Raw genomic sequence first — 16,727 nt, 5'->3', positions numbered from 1 at the left:
TTCAACTCTTGATTCTAGTATATGAATTGCAAGGAACATTTTGACAGAGAGCAATCCCAAGAAACCTTCCTGACAAAGTAAGTTTTTAAAAAGGAAAGATAATAGTATGCTTGATATATTCCAAACATTGTGCTAGCATTGATTATGCTTTATTGAATTAATTCCACGATCTAGAAGATTGTTAGTTTTTGCTTAATAAAGGAGAATATGAGCTGGTTGTGGTGGTACATGCCTTTAATCCCAGTTCTCAGGAGGCAGAGGTAGGACTGCCAGAAGTTCATGGCCACCGTGAGAATACAGAGTGAATTGCACATCAGCCTGGGCAAGTATGAGACCCCCACCTCAAAAAACCAAAAATAAATAAATAATAAAGGAGAACATTACTGAGTGGGTACTAAAACTGAAGTTCAAACTGAGGCTTTTTAAAAAAATTTTCTTGTTTTTTTTTTTTTATTTATTTGAGAGTGACAAAGGGAGAAGGAGGCAGATGGGGGGGGGGGAGAGAGAGAGAGAGAGAGAGAATGGGCGCGCCAGGACCTCCAGCCACTGCAAACGAACTCCAGACACGTGCGCCTTCTTGTGCATCTGGCTAATGTGGGTCCTGGAGAATCAAGACTCGAACCAGGGTCCTTAGGCTTCACAGGCAAGCGCTTAACCACTAAGCAATCTTTCTAGCCCAAACTGAGGCACTTTGACTACAGAGGCAGAATGTCAAGTACATGTCTCATATGCCATCCAGACATCCTTTCTTTTTTCTTTATTTAAAAAAATTAATTTATTTACTAGTGACAGAGGGAGAGAAAGAGAATGGGCATGCCAGGACAACTAGGCATTTCAAACAAACTCCAGATGCATGTGCCAGCATGTGCATCTGGCTTACATGGGACCTGGAGAATCAAACCTGGATCATTAGGCTTCGCAGGCAAGTACCTTAACTGCTACGCCATCTCTCCAGCCCATACTTGCTTTTTTCTTTTGGAAGTTTAGAGATTGTTTAGAGTATGGAAAGAAGAGCAGAGCTCCTATAAAACAGCAGGGTCTGGAGCAGGTAATCCCCAGGCCTCCTTTCTTAATGTTACTGAAACCATTTAAGTAATTCCTTTTTAAAATGTCTTATTGTTAATTATTCTTTTAGATATATCAAGACCAAATAAATGCTAAGAAAATCATGTTTATCATGGAATATAACTTTTTTCCTTGCAGGTAATAGTGCTATTACTAGATTTAGGATAATATAACATGAATTTCATGGGAAAAATACGAGAGAAAACACAAAGCAACTAGAACCCCTTTGTTATTGCCCCAATCTGCCCCACACAGAACATTAAATCAAAGAGAACTAAAGATTACTTTTAATTAAACAAATTTAATAGGCAATTAAAATTTGACAGGCAAATCAAAACATTTTGTTGTAACTGTCATCAGCTTTTTCTTTGCTAAGTAACATAAGAGAAAAAGACTAAGGAAATTCTAAGATTTCATGTTATGATGCAACTAAAGTAAGAGTACATCACACTTCTGTCTAAATAGTATCTTTCTGGTTGCATTTGGTTTTCAAAACAGACCAATTACTAATGTGCATACATATGTATGTGTACATGCATGTGTCCATATACCCACATATTACATATATGCATAATGTTGCAGTCAGGTTCGCATTGCTGGTAGAAATCACCCAAACCAGAGCAGCTTGTGGGGAAAAAAGGAGGTTGATTTTGGCTTACAGGCTCAAGGGGAAGCTCCACGATGGCAGGGAAAAACGATGGCATGAGAAGAGGGTGGACATCACTCCCTGGCCAACATCAGGTGGACAATAGCAACAGGAATGTGTGCCAAACACTGGCAAGGGGACACTGGCTATAATAACCATAAGCCTACCCCTACAATACACTGCCTCCTGGGGGTGCTAATTCCAAAATCTCCATCTGCTGGGAACCTAGCATTCAGAGCACCTAAGTTTATGGGGGACATCTGAATCAAACCACCATATTCTACCCCTGGCTCCCATAAACTGATATCCATACATGATGTAAAAATACAATGTATTCAGTCCAACTTAAAAGTTCCCATAGTTTTTATCAATCCCAATGATGTTCAAACATCCCCATAGTCCAAGATCTTTTAACTGAGCCATAATTCCAAAAAATCCCCACAAGACCCATAATGACACAGAATAAACACACTGCAAAAGATGGCATTGGGCATAGCAAAGAAATATTGAACCAATACAAGATTTAAACTGGGCAAACATCAAACTCTCTAGCTCCAAGTCCAACAACTCTAGCCAGTGACAAGTCTCCAAGTCCCATAATTTGAACCATCAACAAGTCTCTGGAGTTCCAATTCCACTCCTCCAGCTAGGTTATTCACAATCCTGAAAAACCCACAAGACATCCTCATGGCCCCATAGGGTCTCCGTGCAGGCACCCAGCAAACTTGCTTCGCACTGCCCATGGCCATTTCCAAAACACAAGACTGTGTTGCAAAATGAATGACCCTCTCTTTTCCGCATTTCTTATACTCCACAATACCAGGTAGGGTGCCAACTTATTAATCCAGAGGAGAATAAAGCAGACTTTGAAGAACAGGACACGCCTTGAGCACTCCAGGCCCCTTCAAAAAGAGTCTACATTCTTCCTGTTGCCCCAGTGCAGGTCAGTTGGCCCAATCTCAAAGGTTGTAATCACTCAATTGCAGCTGAATGGGCAACAGTTCACCCAAAGATTTTTTTTTTTTTTTTCCTGAGCCATATTCCTCTGCTTACACCAGTTCATTTCTATGCAAAGCAACCCTGCACAACTTCTCAGGACATGGGCATAACAACATGCCTCACACAGACTGCTAGCCCAGCCCAAGCTCTTTCTCACCCTCATTAGCCAACCTCACAGTCCATAGTTCTTACTTCATTTAGGTCTTTCAACTCTGACCAGAATAGTCCATCAAGCTGTACTTACAGCACTGCAAGGCATCTCTTAGGCCAAGGTTTCAAATCCTTCCACATTCCTCTTGAAAATCAGCTCCAAAAGGCCAATGCCACACAGTCAGGTATCTAGCAGCAATCCCATTCCTCAGTACCACTTTACTGTTGCAGTCAGGTTGGCAATGCTGATAGAAATCACCTAACCAACAGTAGCTTGTGGGAAAAAAATGAGGCTTATTTTGGCTTACAGGCTTGAGGGGGAAGCTCCATGATGGCAGGAGGAAACAATGGCATGAGCAGACGGTGGACATTACCCCTCGGCCAATATCAGGTGGACAACAGAGACAGGAGAGTGTGCTAAACACTAGCAAGGGGAAGCTGGCTTTAACACCCATAAGTCCCCCCCGCCCCACAATCCACTGCCTCCTGGAGGTGTTAATTCCCAAATCTCCATCAGCTGGGAACATAGCATTCAGAGCACCTAAGTTTATGGGGGACACCTGGATAAAAGCACCACACATACCCTTAAAATTGTGGCTGCCCGTCCTTTTGTAACACTCCTATGTTCTGATAACAGTGTCACACTGTAACTATGCTATGGTTTTTAGCTGCATAAATGACACTGCTTTTGGCTTTTTCAAGCATTCCATACTATGTGATGCATACTCCAATTTAGAAAATCTCAAGCTTCCAAAGCATGCTACAGATTACTCGACACAACATCATTTGCAGTTACAAAAGGTAATTTGTTCCCAATACACATTAATTCTAATGCTAGAAATATAGTATATGACTTATTAAAATGGAGCACAGGGAATGCTAATCTTAACCTAATAAAATTAATCAAGAAAGTAAAATATCTTACATTAGCAGTAATCATAATGCAGCCCTCTAAGAGATCAGACCACAGCCTCTATGTAGCTAGCAACCTCAAATCTTCAGGGGATACAATTCCTTGATTGAAAACTCATGCCAAGTTTAAATTTTTATTTACTATATTAAGCAAATAGATATGATTGGAAAGAAAAATATTTCAGTGCTAGCAAGTTAAAGTACTTCCATTATAAGGCAAATAAGTCTTGTAATTTCAAAGGTGACAGGTTCTCCCTGAGGTCCCAGAAAGGACTTTCTATCTGCTGATTCAAGTATAACTGTTCTAGTTCTCTGGGTGCTCATAACTAATCTCAAGGCTGAACAACTTATCTTAAAATTTGGAATTATCTCACCTATTAAATCTTTCCATCTTGAATATTTATATCTGAAGTAACCTCTTCCGATTACTTTGTTCCTCAAAATTGTTTATTCTCACAGAATTTACCCGTTTTTCCTTTTCCATTAGTTTATCAGTTCTATCTTGTTCAGTCGTATACAGAAAATCACAGGTAATTTTTTGGCTAAAACATTTTCAATGGTGAGTTGCAATCATAAATAAAAGAAAAGATGTAGATTCAAATGAAGGCAAATTATTTCTCCAAAGCCACAGAAAAGTCATTTTATGTTTAAAAAAAAATTAGGAGATCGAATTTTAAAATACTTCCCATACAGTAAAATTAGTTCAATTGCAAACACAGGCTAGTATCTTTTGCTTCATTTCAATTAAAATCAATCTGTCAACAGAGCTCTTCTTTATACCAACCTCACTTACTTTCAAGAGCTAAAGGTCCTTGAATTTTTTCCTCTGTCAAGAAGCAGTTACTTTTCAAGGCAAATAGCAGGCTTGAAACAACCACATACCCAGGGTAAAGGAGGTTAAATTTCAGTGAAATGCAATTTTTTTTTTTTACTTTCCTTAAAGAAACACAAGAATATGTCACACAGCATATTGAACTATTATTTCGAAGATGTTTGTTATGATATGCGCCTGCTTACTTCTGAACTTTACAAATCGTTTTCACTGGGCTTAGATTGCATCCTCCTTCCCTCTTCCCCTGTTGACCTGGAGACACATTTGTAGTACAGTTTGCACATTGCATTTCGCACGGTCATCTTACTCTAACGGCTCCCAGTCTCTTTTAGCCATAGACAGGCTAAATGCACATAGCTTCTAGGCAGTGAGGCAAAGGGATGCTGCGGGTTGAAACCAGGGCACCTGAGCAGCGTGAGTAAAAGCCCTGTGCAAGCATAGCGACACCCTGTTTATTTACTTGGTAACATCCGAGCCTTGAGTGCTGTCAATGCTGCAAGGGGATACCCAGCTTTCCCACCTCACTCTGACAGCACTGCTGTCTCTCGTTCCCCTAAAATTAAACCGCTGCTTTTCTTAGAACTACGCTTTACTTTGCAGAAGGCTTTCCCATGCGCTCTCTGATTTGACCCTCAGTGCAAGCCTGTAGGATTGTGCACGGCTGACCTGCCTATTTAAAATTATTTAATTACTTTATTTATTTGAGAGAGCCAGACAGACAAGAGAATGGGCGCACCAGGGCCTCTAGCCACTGCAAATGGACTCCAGACACACGCGCCACCTTGTGCATCTGGCTTTACGTGGGCACAGAGGAATCGAACCTTGGTACTCGGGTTACGCAGGTAAGCGCCTCAGCCACTAAGCCATCGGTCCTAAGGGCCGCCCACTGCCAGGTGGAGGACGAGAAGCTTCCTGGCAGAGACCAGCAGGTGTGACAGCCGCGGCTTTGCAGCCTTCTTACCCTGGCTGGCGAGCCGGGCTGCTGGCCTCTATGGTCAGGGAGATGGATGGGAGGGTGGTGGGGGGTCTCCCGGCAAGGAAGGGCTACCCGGGATCTCTGGGCCAGCTATCCCGCCCCGCCCCACGCCTGCGCGCGGCCCCGAACCCCGGACCCCACCGCGCCAGGCGCGCTCCCCTTCGCGCTCACCGTCCGATCACGCCAGACCAGGAGGTCTGGAGGGGGACCGGCGACGGCGGTGGGGTTGGGGGTGAAGGGAGCTCACCCCTGGAAGGCCTGCGGGTGCCGAGGGGGGCAAAGGTAAACCCCTTCACAGTCAAGCGGCTGACATGTCTCAGTCATCTGGAGGCTCCGCCCACTTCCGCTTCCCCGCCCTCCCCGCAGTTCGGCGGGGGAGGGGGGCACCGCCCCGCCCCGCTCCGGCCCGTGCCGCGGGGGATTGTGGGTACCTGGTGGCGAGGACAGGAAGTGGGAGCGGACGAACAGGCGGGCGGAGAACTACAATGCCCAGCATGCCCCGCGGGGCCGCAGACGGCGGCCGCGGGAGAACGGGCGAGGTCTGCGCGCGCCCAGAGCATGGAACGTTGCTAGAGGTTTCCCGGGTTTGCCTGTGCGGCCGCCACGGCGCGCAAGCGGGAATTCGGGAGGCGGGCGGTTGTACAATTAATGTCCTGTTTAAAACTCTGGGACCTTTGGACGCCATGCACAGGTAAGCCGATTGCCCAAACGGGCAGAGTATGAATGAATCGTGGTCATTTTCGGGCTTTTTTTTTTAATAGGCCGCGAATATTGCTACTCTGCTCAAATGATCGAGTTTTATGAATGGTGGGTTCTTAGTCGCTCCTTGGGGGAGAAGTGTGGATGGATGCATGCATGGATGCTGTAGTGTGAAGGCCGGCGTGCAGTCTTACTTGACTTCCCCAGTGCTGTCTTCTCGTGGAGAGCCGCTGTGCAACTGCCTGCCTACCCCCCCTCCCCCGAGTTCTCCACCAGGAAGGAATGTTCAAGGCCTTTCTTCGTGATTGTAAATCCAAAAGCCTTGTGAAGTCCTCCCCCTCCCCCAGTTGCCCTTCATTCTTGAAAACTCGCTGCTGGCTCGTTTAAAAAAAAAAAAAGAAAAGAAAAGAAATCACCATTCTGTTAACAGCTGTGAGTTTTCAACCGTGCCTGACTTGACGCTCCTTGCACGCACACACACACACAGACACACACGAAGGGGTGTGTTTTCAAAAGGAATGCGCGGCATTGTGTGCTCTTGTGCAGGAAGCACCTCCAGGAGATTCCGGACCAGAGCAGCAACGTCACTACCAGCTTCACGTGGGGATGGGATTCGAGCAAGACTTCTGAGCTGCTAACAGGCATGGGGGTCTCGGCTCTGGAGAAGGAGGAGGTGGACAGTGAGAACATCCCCCATGAACTGCTCTCTAACCTCAGCCATCCCCAGAGCCCACCGAGGAAACGGCTGAAGAGCAAAGGCAGTGACAAAGACTTTGTGATCATCCGCAGGCCTAAGCTCAATCGGGAGAACTTTCCAGGTAAGGTGTGGCGGTAAAACTGTCAGCTGTATAAGAGATGGATTGGACTATTTTGTTGGCGTCTCCTTTGGGGGTATCTTTAGAACGGGTCCCTTTTAAGATTGGTCAGTCCCAAAGTTGTTGTTACTGCAAAAAAAAAAAAAAAAAAAAAAGTAAAAGGACCCATCGTTATTGAAGTTTCACAGAATCTTGGTAGATTTTTTTTTTTTTAATCTTCTGGCGCACAATCGACTTTTTGTTTTAAAACTTACGATTTGTTTGAAAGAGAGAGAAAGAGGCAGATAGAGAGAAAATGAGTGCGCGAAGATCTTTCCCTGCTGCAAAGGAACTCAAGACACATGCTCCACCTTGTACGGCTGGCTTACGTGGTTCCTGGGGAATCGAACTTGGGTCCTTTGGCTTCTCAGGCCAGTGCCTTAAACGCTAAGCCAACTTAAAAGCCCACACTCAACTTTTAACCAATGAGACAGCATTCCTCCAGTGTTTTCCTTAGGGGGGAATCTTTGTGCTCAAAGTCCACCTGGGTGCCACCGATAATGGGATGCTAAACTGTAATCTTTTAGGATTCCTTTTGTTTAAAATCTGCCACTTTGTACCGGATTGAGCGTTCTGCCCTCATTACTTTAGATACTTGTTAATGAAGACAAATATTAAGCCAAGTAAAGAACATAGCACCGTGGCTGCACCCCCAAACAGGTGTCTGGGGTGTTATGTTTCCATTACTTTGGCATTATATTTTCCCATCGCCCAGCCCCAAAACATAAATCAGTTTGATTCCACTGTCACCAACACCTAGTCAGTTTCATCTCTCCCTCTTGTTTGGTAAATATCTCAAGCTTTCATCAGCTCTTGCCTGAATTATTTTATGGATTGATAATTTAACCTTATCAGTAGTTCCATCTCCCAGAAGTAGAATGAATGAAGATCCAGGACTTAGATATTTCCCCTCCCAGTGGCTCCCCACTCCCTGATTTCTCAAGCAGTTTAATGAGTGTCTCCAAGAGGTACTGAGAGCTATGAGGTATATGCAGTGCATTGACCTCTGTGGGGTTGTCAGCTTTTTTTTTTTTCTTGCAGTCATTTAAAACAGTAATTCAGCAAATATCTGCTGAGCTCATGCTATGTGCTAGGCATTGTTCTGTGTGCTGAGGATACTGCAGTAAGCAAAATGTAAACATTCTTGGCCTCATAGAACATTCTAGTGAGGGAATCTAAGAATCAGAATAAATACATGTTCTCTGATGTGCTAGGTGATAAATGATATGGCTCACAACAGGAATAGAGTAAGCTGAGGGGGAAGTCTTGGTGTAGAAAATTTGCAGCTTCAAATAGGGTGTTGACAGAAAGCCTTAGTTGGACAGTGACCTTTAAGCAAAGGCCAGAAAGAGGTGAGGGAGTATGTCGTGCACATACCTCAGCAGAAAGAACCCCCAGGCAAAGGGAACAGTCATTTGCAAGATCCTGGAGAAAAGGATGAACCAGGAAGCTGTCTATATACCTGAGGTAGTGTGAGAAAGGGCAGTGTGGGGAAGGGCAGCCAGCATAGAGGGAAGACTGGGCAGGAGTGGTACTGAGCCAGAGTTGTGATGTGGCTCCTTGAACCTTTGAAAAGGACACGTTGATGAGTAGAGATTGAACTGCAGAAGGTGGAGGATAGGAGCTTGGAGACGTTGTAAGCCATATGGGGTGCTAAATAGTCGTTAGATTCTGGATAGATTTTAATTTTAGAGATACAAGAAATTAGGGTATGTTGATATCCATAGAAGAGGTGATCAAAGTCTAAACTGAAATCAGGTGAATAATGAAAGAAGACAGGGATTAAAGACGTAAATGTGGGGGCTGGAAAGATGGCTTGGTGGTTAAGCGCTTGCCTCTGAAGCCTAGGGACCCCATCGTTCAAGGCTCCATTCCCCAAGACTCATGTTAGCCAGATGCACAAGGGGGGTGCACGCATCTGGAGTTCGTTTGCAGTGGCTGGAGTCCCTGGCACAGCTATTCCCCCCCCCTCTCTCTCTCTCCCCCTCTTTCTGTCACTCTCAAATAAAAAGTAAAAAAAAAAAATTTAACAAAGAAATGAAGGTGGAGTCTTGAGAACCAAGCAGATCCCTAAATTCCCCATCTGGTTTCTTAGTTGCCTGATTGCTTGACAATATTTGTCTTAATCCTTTTTTTTTTTTAAACAAAGGGAACTTTGCCTAAGTTAAGATACATAAATCCACAACAAGAATTAGATGAATACTGGGTGTGATGGCTCCCATACATAGTCCCACCACCACTCAGGAGGCGGAGGGAGGATTGAGAATTTGAGGTTAGCCTGGGGCACATAGTGAATCCTGTCTCAAAAAGTGAAACACAAACCTACAATAATAATGCTAACAACATTAGTAATTATTATAGGATTAATCCTTGTGGTGGTGAGTTCAAACAAATCTAGATTTAAATCCTTACACTGTAATTTATCCACCTGAGAAGGATGCTAGAGCTCTCTGCACCTTAACTTCTTCACCTGTGAATTGGAGTAATAATCCTCACTTCATTGCTGTGAAAGTGCACATGAAACTCTTGATATGTTGATAGTGTGTTAATAGTATGTAGACCCAGTGAATATTATTGACAACCATTTGGGAGGCCAGTTGACTTATCTTTTGTCTGTAATATTGTTAGTCTGACCATGTTAGTGTAGAACCTTATTTCTTTAAAAGTTAATGTGGGGCTGGAAGGATGGCTTAGCAGTTAAGGCACTTGCCTGCAAAGCCAAAGGACCCAGGTTTGATTCCCCAGGATCCATGTAAGCCAGATGCACAAGGTGGCACATGTGTATGGAGTCGCTTTGCAGCTGCTGGAGGCCCTGACATGCCCATTCTCATTTTCTCTATCTGCCTCTCTCTCCAATAAATCAATAGAAATTTTTTAAAAGTTTAAAAAGAATAAAAGTTTAATGTGACTGCTGTTAATAACATCTGAAATGTACCACTAACAATTTCATGATTGACCAACCAGATGTGTGGTGAAAGATGTTGTCTGCTAAGATAACAGATTTTGATTAAGTTGGGTATTGCCATGAAGTAAGACTACTGTGTGTCCTTTCACCTTCATAGTGACAATAAGTGAAAATGTCATTTTTTAAGCAAAACACTTTGGGAACCAGACAGAAGTGCAAAAAGGAGCATTGCGATCTTGTAGGAGTTTACAAATGAAGTTGAAAAGAAATGACAGAAAATGTAGAGCAGCTCCCAAGACAGCAAGTGTATATTATATATATGGTGCTGCCAAGGCTAGCAACCTGAGTGCTTAGTTGGTGAGTGCCCACAGGTGCCAAAGAAGAGGGAGCCCTTTGTGCAGAAGTGACGCATTCCCGTCCTGGTGGATGTGGATGGTCCTACACTCAGCAAAAGTGGACATTGTGGGCTGGGGAGATTGCTCAGTAGTTAAAAGTGTTTGTTTGCAAAGCCGATAGGCCAGAGTTCAGTTCCCCGGTACCCCACATAAATCCAGATGCACAAAATGACGCACACGTCTGGAGTTCGTTTGCAGTGGCAAGAGGCCCTGGTGTCCCCATTCTCTCTCTCTTTCTCTCTCTCTATCTCCCCTCTAATATTTTTTAAACGATTTTATTTTTATTTACTTATTTGTTTATTAGAGACAGAGAGAGGGAAAGAGAGTGAGGATGGGCATGCCAGGGCCTCTAGCCACTGCAAACGAACTACAGACTCATGCGTCACCATGTGCATATGGCTTATGTGGGACCTGGAGAATCAAACCGGGGGCCTTAGGCTTTGCAGGCATGCACCTTAACCTCTAGACCATCTCTCCATCCCTCTAATTTTTTTTTTTTTTTAAGTTTGAAATGAGAGAGGAAAAATAGTGACTTTTAGTTTTGTGATGCCCTAAGAAAGAGGCACTGGAGACAGGAGAAACCCTTGGCCTCTATGTGGATAAGGCGTGGGCTCAGTGAGCCAGGCTGAGGGCAGCTGCTGTGGGTGGATCCTAATGAGCCCCCAGAAGCCAGCCTTGCCTCCAGTGTGGCTCCTCTTCTCAAGGAGTTTTGCCTGCATTTGTCAGGACAGATGGCTAAGAGCTCTGCCAGGATTAGGGTAGGACAGGCCACACCTGTTGTACATAGATATCTGGTGACTGGCCCCAGGTTTATGTTTTTGTTGGTTCTTTGCTAAGCAGGAGCTTTCTGTGCAGGCCCCTTTCCAGCCGCACATCTGGCAACTAAATTCTTCATCTGTTCATGTTGGAAGATTAAAGCTCTATGGACAAGCTATACCGGAGCAGATCTGATTGGCCCTTGGGATCAGTGTACTGTACAGAAGGAGCTGGAAGGAAGTGGTACAAAAGTGAGGCCAGAAACAAGCAGAAAGAGGACGATCACTTTTCATCTGTGGTCATTAGATGCCTGTCCCCTGCCCTTCCAACAGGTGATGGCCGTGAAAATGTGGCTGAACTAATATGTTGATCAGGTCTCCCCTGGCTGTTAGACTGCTTGAATTCCAGACCCTACAAAGGTTTTCTCCCTCAGATTGGAGACTCTGAACTTTAGAACTTGTTCAAAGTGCAAAATTCCTGAGGTTCTGAGCCAAGGATTCCTTGAGCCTGAGAATCTGTTTTAATACCCTAAGGCAAACATTATTTTTTGCTCAATGATTTTTAACCAGTAAGAAATACATTTTACATTCCAGTCTGGGTGTGTATTTGAAACAAGAGTTTCACAGAGCTTTTTCTCTTCCTTTCTGAAGATAATCTATTCTACTGTATTCTTGAAGAAAAAAAAAAAAAAAGACGGGTCAGAGGTATACTACGTTAATTTCATGCTCCACTAAGGGCTTTAGCTAACAGTTCCCAAACCCCAGTTCTGTAGGAGGTTTATAGGACTTTCTACTCATCTTTCTTTCTTTTGTAGTTTCTTTAATATACACCAGCCTAGTCTCAAACTTGTAGCGTTCCTCCCTGCCGCCACCTCCTAGTTCTGGGATTGTAGGTATGTACCACCATGGCCTGAATAGCAAGTATTTCTTGAGTTCTGTTCTGGGGATTGGGAATACATAATGCTGACATAAGCAAGACCCTGGTTTCATGGAGCTCATACCTTGTACCTGGTTCTCCAGGGCCCGCTTTCCTTGTTTTTTTGCTTATCTTTACATCCTCTAGAGTTGAGCAAGTATTCTGTAGAAATAAAGGGGTGTGGGGCTAAATGGTCTACTCACTAGTTTTGCTGTGTGTTTATTTTTCTTTTTTATGTTTCATGCCCATTTAGCCAAAAGTACAAAGATATTTAAGCCTAGCACAGCCTCGAGTTTTGTCTTTATTTTTTTTTGTGGGAAGAGGAAGGAAAACCCATCCAGGAAGGCAGGCATCCGTACAGTTCCCCAAAAGGAAAATGTGGGAGGAGGAGCTAGCTCAGACAAGCCAGGGAAAGCAATTATGAGATGAACACCCCTGGACATTAAAAAAAAGAAAGAAGTGAAATAAAAGAGGGCTCAAGAGTTGGCTTAGCCATTAACACACTTGCCTGTAAAGCCAAAGGACCCAAGTTTGACTCCCCAGGACCCATGTAAACCAGACGTACAAAGTGGCGTCTGAAATTCATTTGCGGCTGCTGGAAGCCTTGACATGCCCATTCTCTTTCTCTGCCTTTTTCTTTTTTTTCCTCTCTACCTTTTACTCTCAAATAAACAAAAATAAAATTTTAAAAAGTGAAAGAAAGGGGCTGGAGGGATGGCTTAGTGGTTAAGGTGTTTGCCTACAAAGCCAAAGGACTCTGGTTCAATTCTCCAGGACCCACGTAAGCCAGATGCACAAGGGGGCACATGCATCTGGAGTTTGTTTGCAGTGTCTGGAGGCCCTTGTGTGCCCATTCTCTGTCTCTCTCTCTCACTCTCTCTCCCCTTTCTCTGTCAAATAAATGAATTTTAAAAAAGAAAACAAAATACTTTAAAAAAAGTGAAAGAAAGGAAAGAGAGAAAGCAGCAGACAGTCGGCATGAGCACCAAAATATCCATGACTGTTTCTCCTGCAATAGAATTTGATCCTCAGTTCCTAAAGAGGAGAGATGATGGATGGATGGATTTTTAAATGGTTACAGGTTCTCACTGTGTATCCAAGGCTGTCCTTGAACTCAGGATCCCCCTGCCTGTGCTTCCTGGGTGTTGGGATTACAGGTGTGTGTCCCAATGCCCAGCTGAAGAGCAGTTTGAAGAACTTAAGTTTGGAGGTGGTTAGGATCCTTTGGGTTGTGCAGTTTGAATGTTGAATGTCAGTGACCTTCTGAGAAATAATAGACCAAGTGAGATGAATGAACTCCCCAATACTTAGAAGATCCTGTGCCCTGTTCCCAGAAGACTTGGAAAGCTGAGTTTGCACCCAAGAAAGTGGAAGAGGTGGTGGATATGTCCCTTTGTGTCGGGCTGGAGTACAAAGCAAACAGAGAAGACTTTTGGATTCTCCCTTCCTGTGCTTGCAAACAGACCAGCCAGTCATGCTGTCAAGAAAGGATCCAGGAAACAGATGGCTGATGTTTTGAGAATTAAATATGGCAAGTCAAATTAGATTAAGTGTATTGCAGTCTGGACTTCAGCCATTCGAGCAACCATTGAAGACAAACTTCTGCCCCATCTGCTGGGACAGCAGCCAATTCCAGGCTGAGTCCCCTCCACCCAGGCCTCTGGGATCGGGCTTGTCCTGTGTGGGCAGCCGAGTGGAGGCTTGGATAGCTGGATCTCGGCTGAGGATGTGCTTATCCTGGGCCGTTGGTATCTGTATCTTACTCTCTTTTAATTCCACCACTACCTTGCTATCCCTGATCGCTTTCTTTTCCATATCAGGGCAGGTTTAATTCTCACCTTTTCTAAAATGGTAGAATTATTAAGTACTATTCAGAACACAGGGCAATGTCATATTACCGTAGTAAAGTTATTTAACTCCACTACTAAAATGAGATTAATACTTAGTACACAGGTTGCTGCAATGATACGCATCAATTCTGGTTTAAGAGGGACCGGAGACTTTAGGGCTTCTAATAAATGGAGGTTTTAATTGTTAGCTCATGTATGTATTAACTAGCCACTTCCAGTGAGACTGTCGGGCATGAGTTAGGGCTCATACCCAGCTTCCAGCACTAGTTCACAAGTCAGACACCTATGAAATATTTGTTGCAATTAGAGGCAAAAGTCATCCTTGTCATTTTATAAATGAAGTAACTGGTCCTAAGAGGCCAGCAGTCTTGCATATATTTAAAGTAAAGCCAGCATTCTTTTCTGGGATGATTGTCATTCCTTGACACAATAATACTTGGGCAGTTTCTAATATTCACTGTCCTAAGCACTGGGTGTGTAGTAGTCAGTGGGTTAAAGGGCACTCCCAGGCACACTAAGAATTAGCACACTCACAATTTGTGTGAACGAGGAGTAAAACGTATAATGAGTTGAGCAAATATTTATCATGTGCCAAGAATGTGCCAGACATGGTACACTGCTGGATGTGCAAATCCGAGTGTGGGACTTGTGTGGTAACCCAGGAATGGGCCAGATGAAGACACAAGTTGTAGCACAAAGCTTCCTCACTCAAGACTGGTTTCTTTTTATTATTATTGTTGTTGTTGTTATTTATTTGAGAGAGGGCCAGTGCAAACAAACTCCAGATGTGTGTGCCACCATGTGCGTCTGGCCTCTGTGAGTACCAGGGAATTGAACCTGGATCTTTAGCTTGGCAGGCAAGCCCCTAAACCACTAAGCCATCTCTCTAGCTCAAGACCGTTTTCTTAAAGGGCTTTTTGTCGCTGGGTTGGTTAGACTGCAGTCAGCACCGTGCCAAATTTTCCTATTACTCCTCTATTTCTGATTTCTTATGTCTTCCCAGGATGTGATAATTTATGCCATTTATCTCACCTGCCTTACATTTCTCAGCCAGTTTTCCTAATTTCCTTTTCCAATCATCTTCAGTGGGTCCTGTTGGTGCCCTGCTTACACCATAGCTCCTTGACTGGTTATGGGCCCTTCTCTTAGTGCCAGAGGCTTTCTCCTGAATACATGTGGGACCATGTATGAGACCTTTCTCTGGAAGGAATGCCAGGCAGTTAACACTGAGCTCCAAGGCAAGGACCAGAAATGCACTCTTCCCCCAGCCAGCACCTGTGCCCTCAGATGGGACAGCTCTGGGGCAAGTTCCACGTGGTCTCCTGGAGTCCCCTGGGGGTTTGAACTCACATAACCCATAGCGACAGCCTGCTTAAAAACATGCCCCAGCTGCTTCCCTTCCCTTCCTGTCTCCCTTCTCCACTTTTTCCAGTGCTTTCTTTCATCATTTGCCCTCAGGAGCTGCTTCTGGAGACCTCAAGGTCAGTAAGAGGTAGATAGAGGGCTTGGGTAAGTCCCTCATGGCCTTTTCCAAACCATCTTCTGATCGTGGGATTTTGCCTATTGAAAATTCTGAGCAGCACTAAAGGAAAATGTGTAAATTTAATGGGAAAGGAGGGGAGTCCAGGGAAGAAGTCGCCACTGCATTACTTAAAATCTTTCCTTGTGCATCATTTAATTGTCACAATGAACACAATAAATTGCACAATGAAGTTGCAAGATAAACTCATTTATTCTTATTCCTGCCGATAGAAAACATAGATAGGCTGGAGAGATAGCTTAGCAGTTACGGCTCTTGCCTGCGAAGCCTAAGGACCCAGGTTTGACTCCCCAGAACCCGCATAAGCCAGATGCACAAGATGGCACATGCATCTGGAGTTCATTTACAGGGACTGGAGGCCCTGGTATGCCCATTCTATCTCTCTCTATCTCAAATAAATAATGAAAAAAATAGATTAGATACGTTGCCCAAGTTCAGGGGCTTTGGAGCAAAATGGCCAGTGTTCTGATAAAAGCTGAGCTGAGTTCTCAGTACAGTAATTCTCAAACATACTGGGAAAACTACACACAAGGCATCTTCATGGTCTTCACAGATCACCACAAAAGCTCAACACTGGATTCAGAATAGCTGTGTACTCTTTGCCAGATCAGTGTTAAGAGTCTGATCAGCACAGGAAGAGGCTGGAGAGATCAGAAAAGTAAGATCTAATGGAGAAGAACTCAAGAAAACCCTGCCATTTGACTGTTTGACTTGGGGGGCAGCAGTAACCTGGTTTGACAGCCTGTGTCCTCTGCCCATGTTGACACGTTGACTCTGAAGACTTTGAGGCAGTGACAGAAAGCTTACCACACAAAGATGCCTTTTGGCATAACCTCAGGTTGCCTCCCCAGGTCAGGGGCCAAGGTCAACATGGATTATCTGCCTTTGTCCCTGACACTGTGACTTTCAGAACCTCAGTCAGTCCTTAATTTTTGTGCCTTACAGGGAGACAGCAGAGCCAGGTTCAGTGGTGCATGCATGTAATTCTAGCACTTCAAAGATAAGAGACCCAGGGATCAGGAATCAGCTGTATTTTGAGTTCAAGACCAGCCGGGGGTACATGAGACCTATGCAAAAGAGAGGGGGAAAGAATCATAGAGGGGGCCGAGAGGGACCACCGCCCATCGCCTGCAGGAATGCTTTGCCAACCACTTTTCAGTTTCCTGTGCTGCACAGCACCCTGGGTTTCCTAGTAACCTTTCATGACACTTCACTGAAATGTCTTACTTGCTT

The 16,727-nt window shown here is 44.3% G+C and overlaps 2 protein-coding genes across 6 annotated transcripts in view; one reads left to right on the top strand and one right to left on the bottom strand.

Annotated features, from left to right (window-relative positions):
- Positions 1 to 5,942, bottom strand: part of Lmbrd2 (LMBR1 domain containing 2) — a 55,309-nt gene extending 49,367 nt beyond the window's left edge. Inside the window, exon 1 of one of the 5 annotated variants that reach the window (XM_045132441.1) lies at positions 5,828 to 5,942. The gene's annotated coding sequence lies outside the window, so the exon portion shown is untranslated. Of the gene's footprint in view, positions 1 to 4,146; positions 4,257 to 4,565; positions 4,666 to 5,425; positions 5,519 to 5,751 lie in introns of those variants that run through there. The other 4 variants (XM_045132440.1, XM_045132444.1, XM_045132443.1 and 1 more) reach the window with 4 other exon arrangements.
- Positions 5,943 to 6,108: 166 nt separating this feature from the next.
- The window catches only part of Skp2 (S-phase kinase associated protein 2), a 32,479-nt gene continuing 21,860 nt past the window's right edge, over positions 6,109 to 16,727 (top strand). The window contains exons 1-2 of the mRNA XM_004652505.3: positions 6,109 to 6,271; positions 6,826 to 7,097. Of these exons, the coding sequence (XP_004652562.1) occupies positions 6,264 to 6,271; positions 6,826 to 7,097 (280 nt within the window). The 5' untranslated portion in view covers positions 6,109 to 6,263. The remainder of the gene's footprint in view (positions 6,272 to 6,825; positions 7,098 to 16,727) is intronic.

The sequence above is a fragment of the Jaculus jaculus genome, chromosome 13 (genome assembly GCF_020740685.1).
Source record: "Jaculus jaculus isolate mJacJac1 chromosome 13, mJacJac1.mat.Y.cur, whole genome shotgun sequence".
In the NCBI taxonomy this organism is placed as follows: domain Eukaryota; kingdom Metazoa; phylum Chordata; class Mammalia; order Rodentia; family Dipodidae; genus Jaculus; species Jaculus jaculus.
This window is presented reverse-complemented; position numbering and strand designations above follow the sequence as displayed.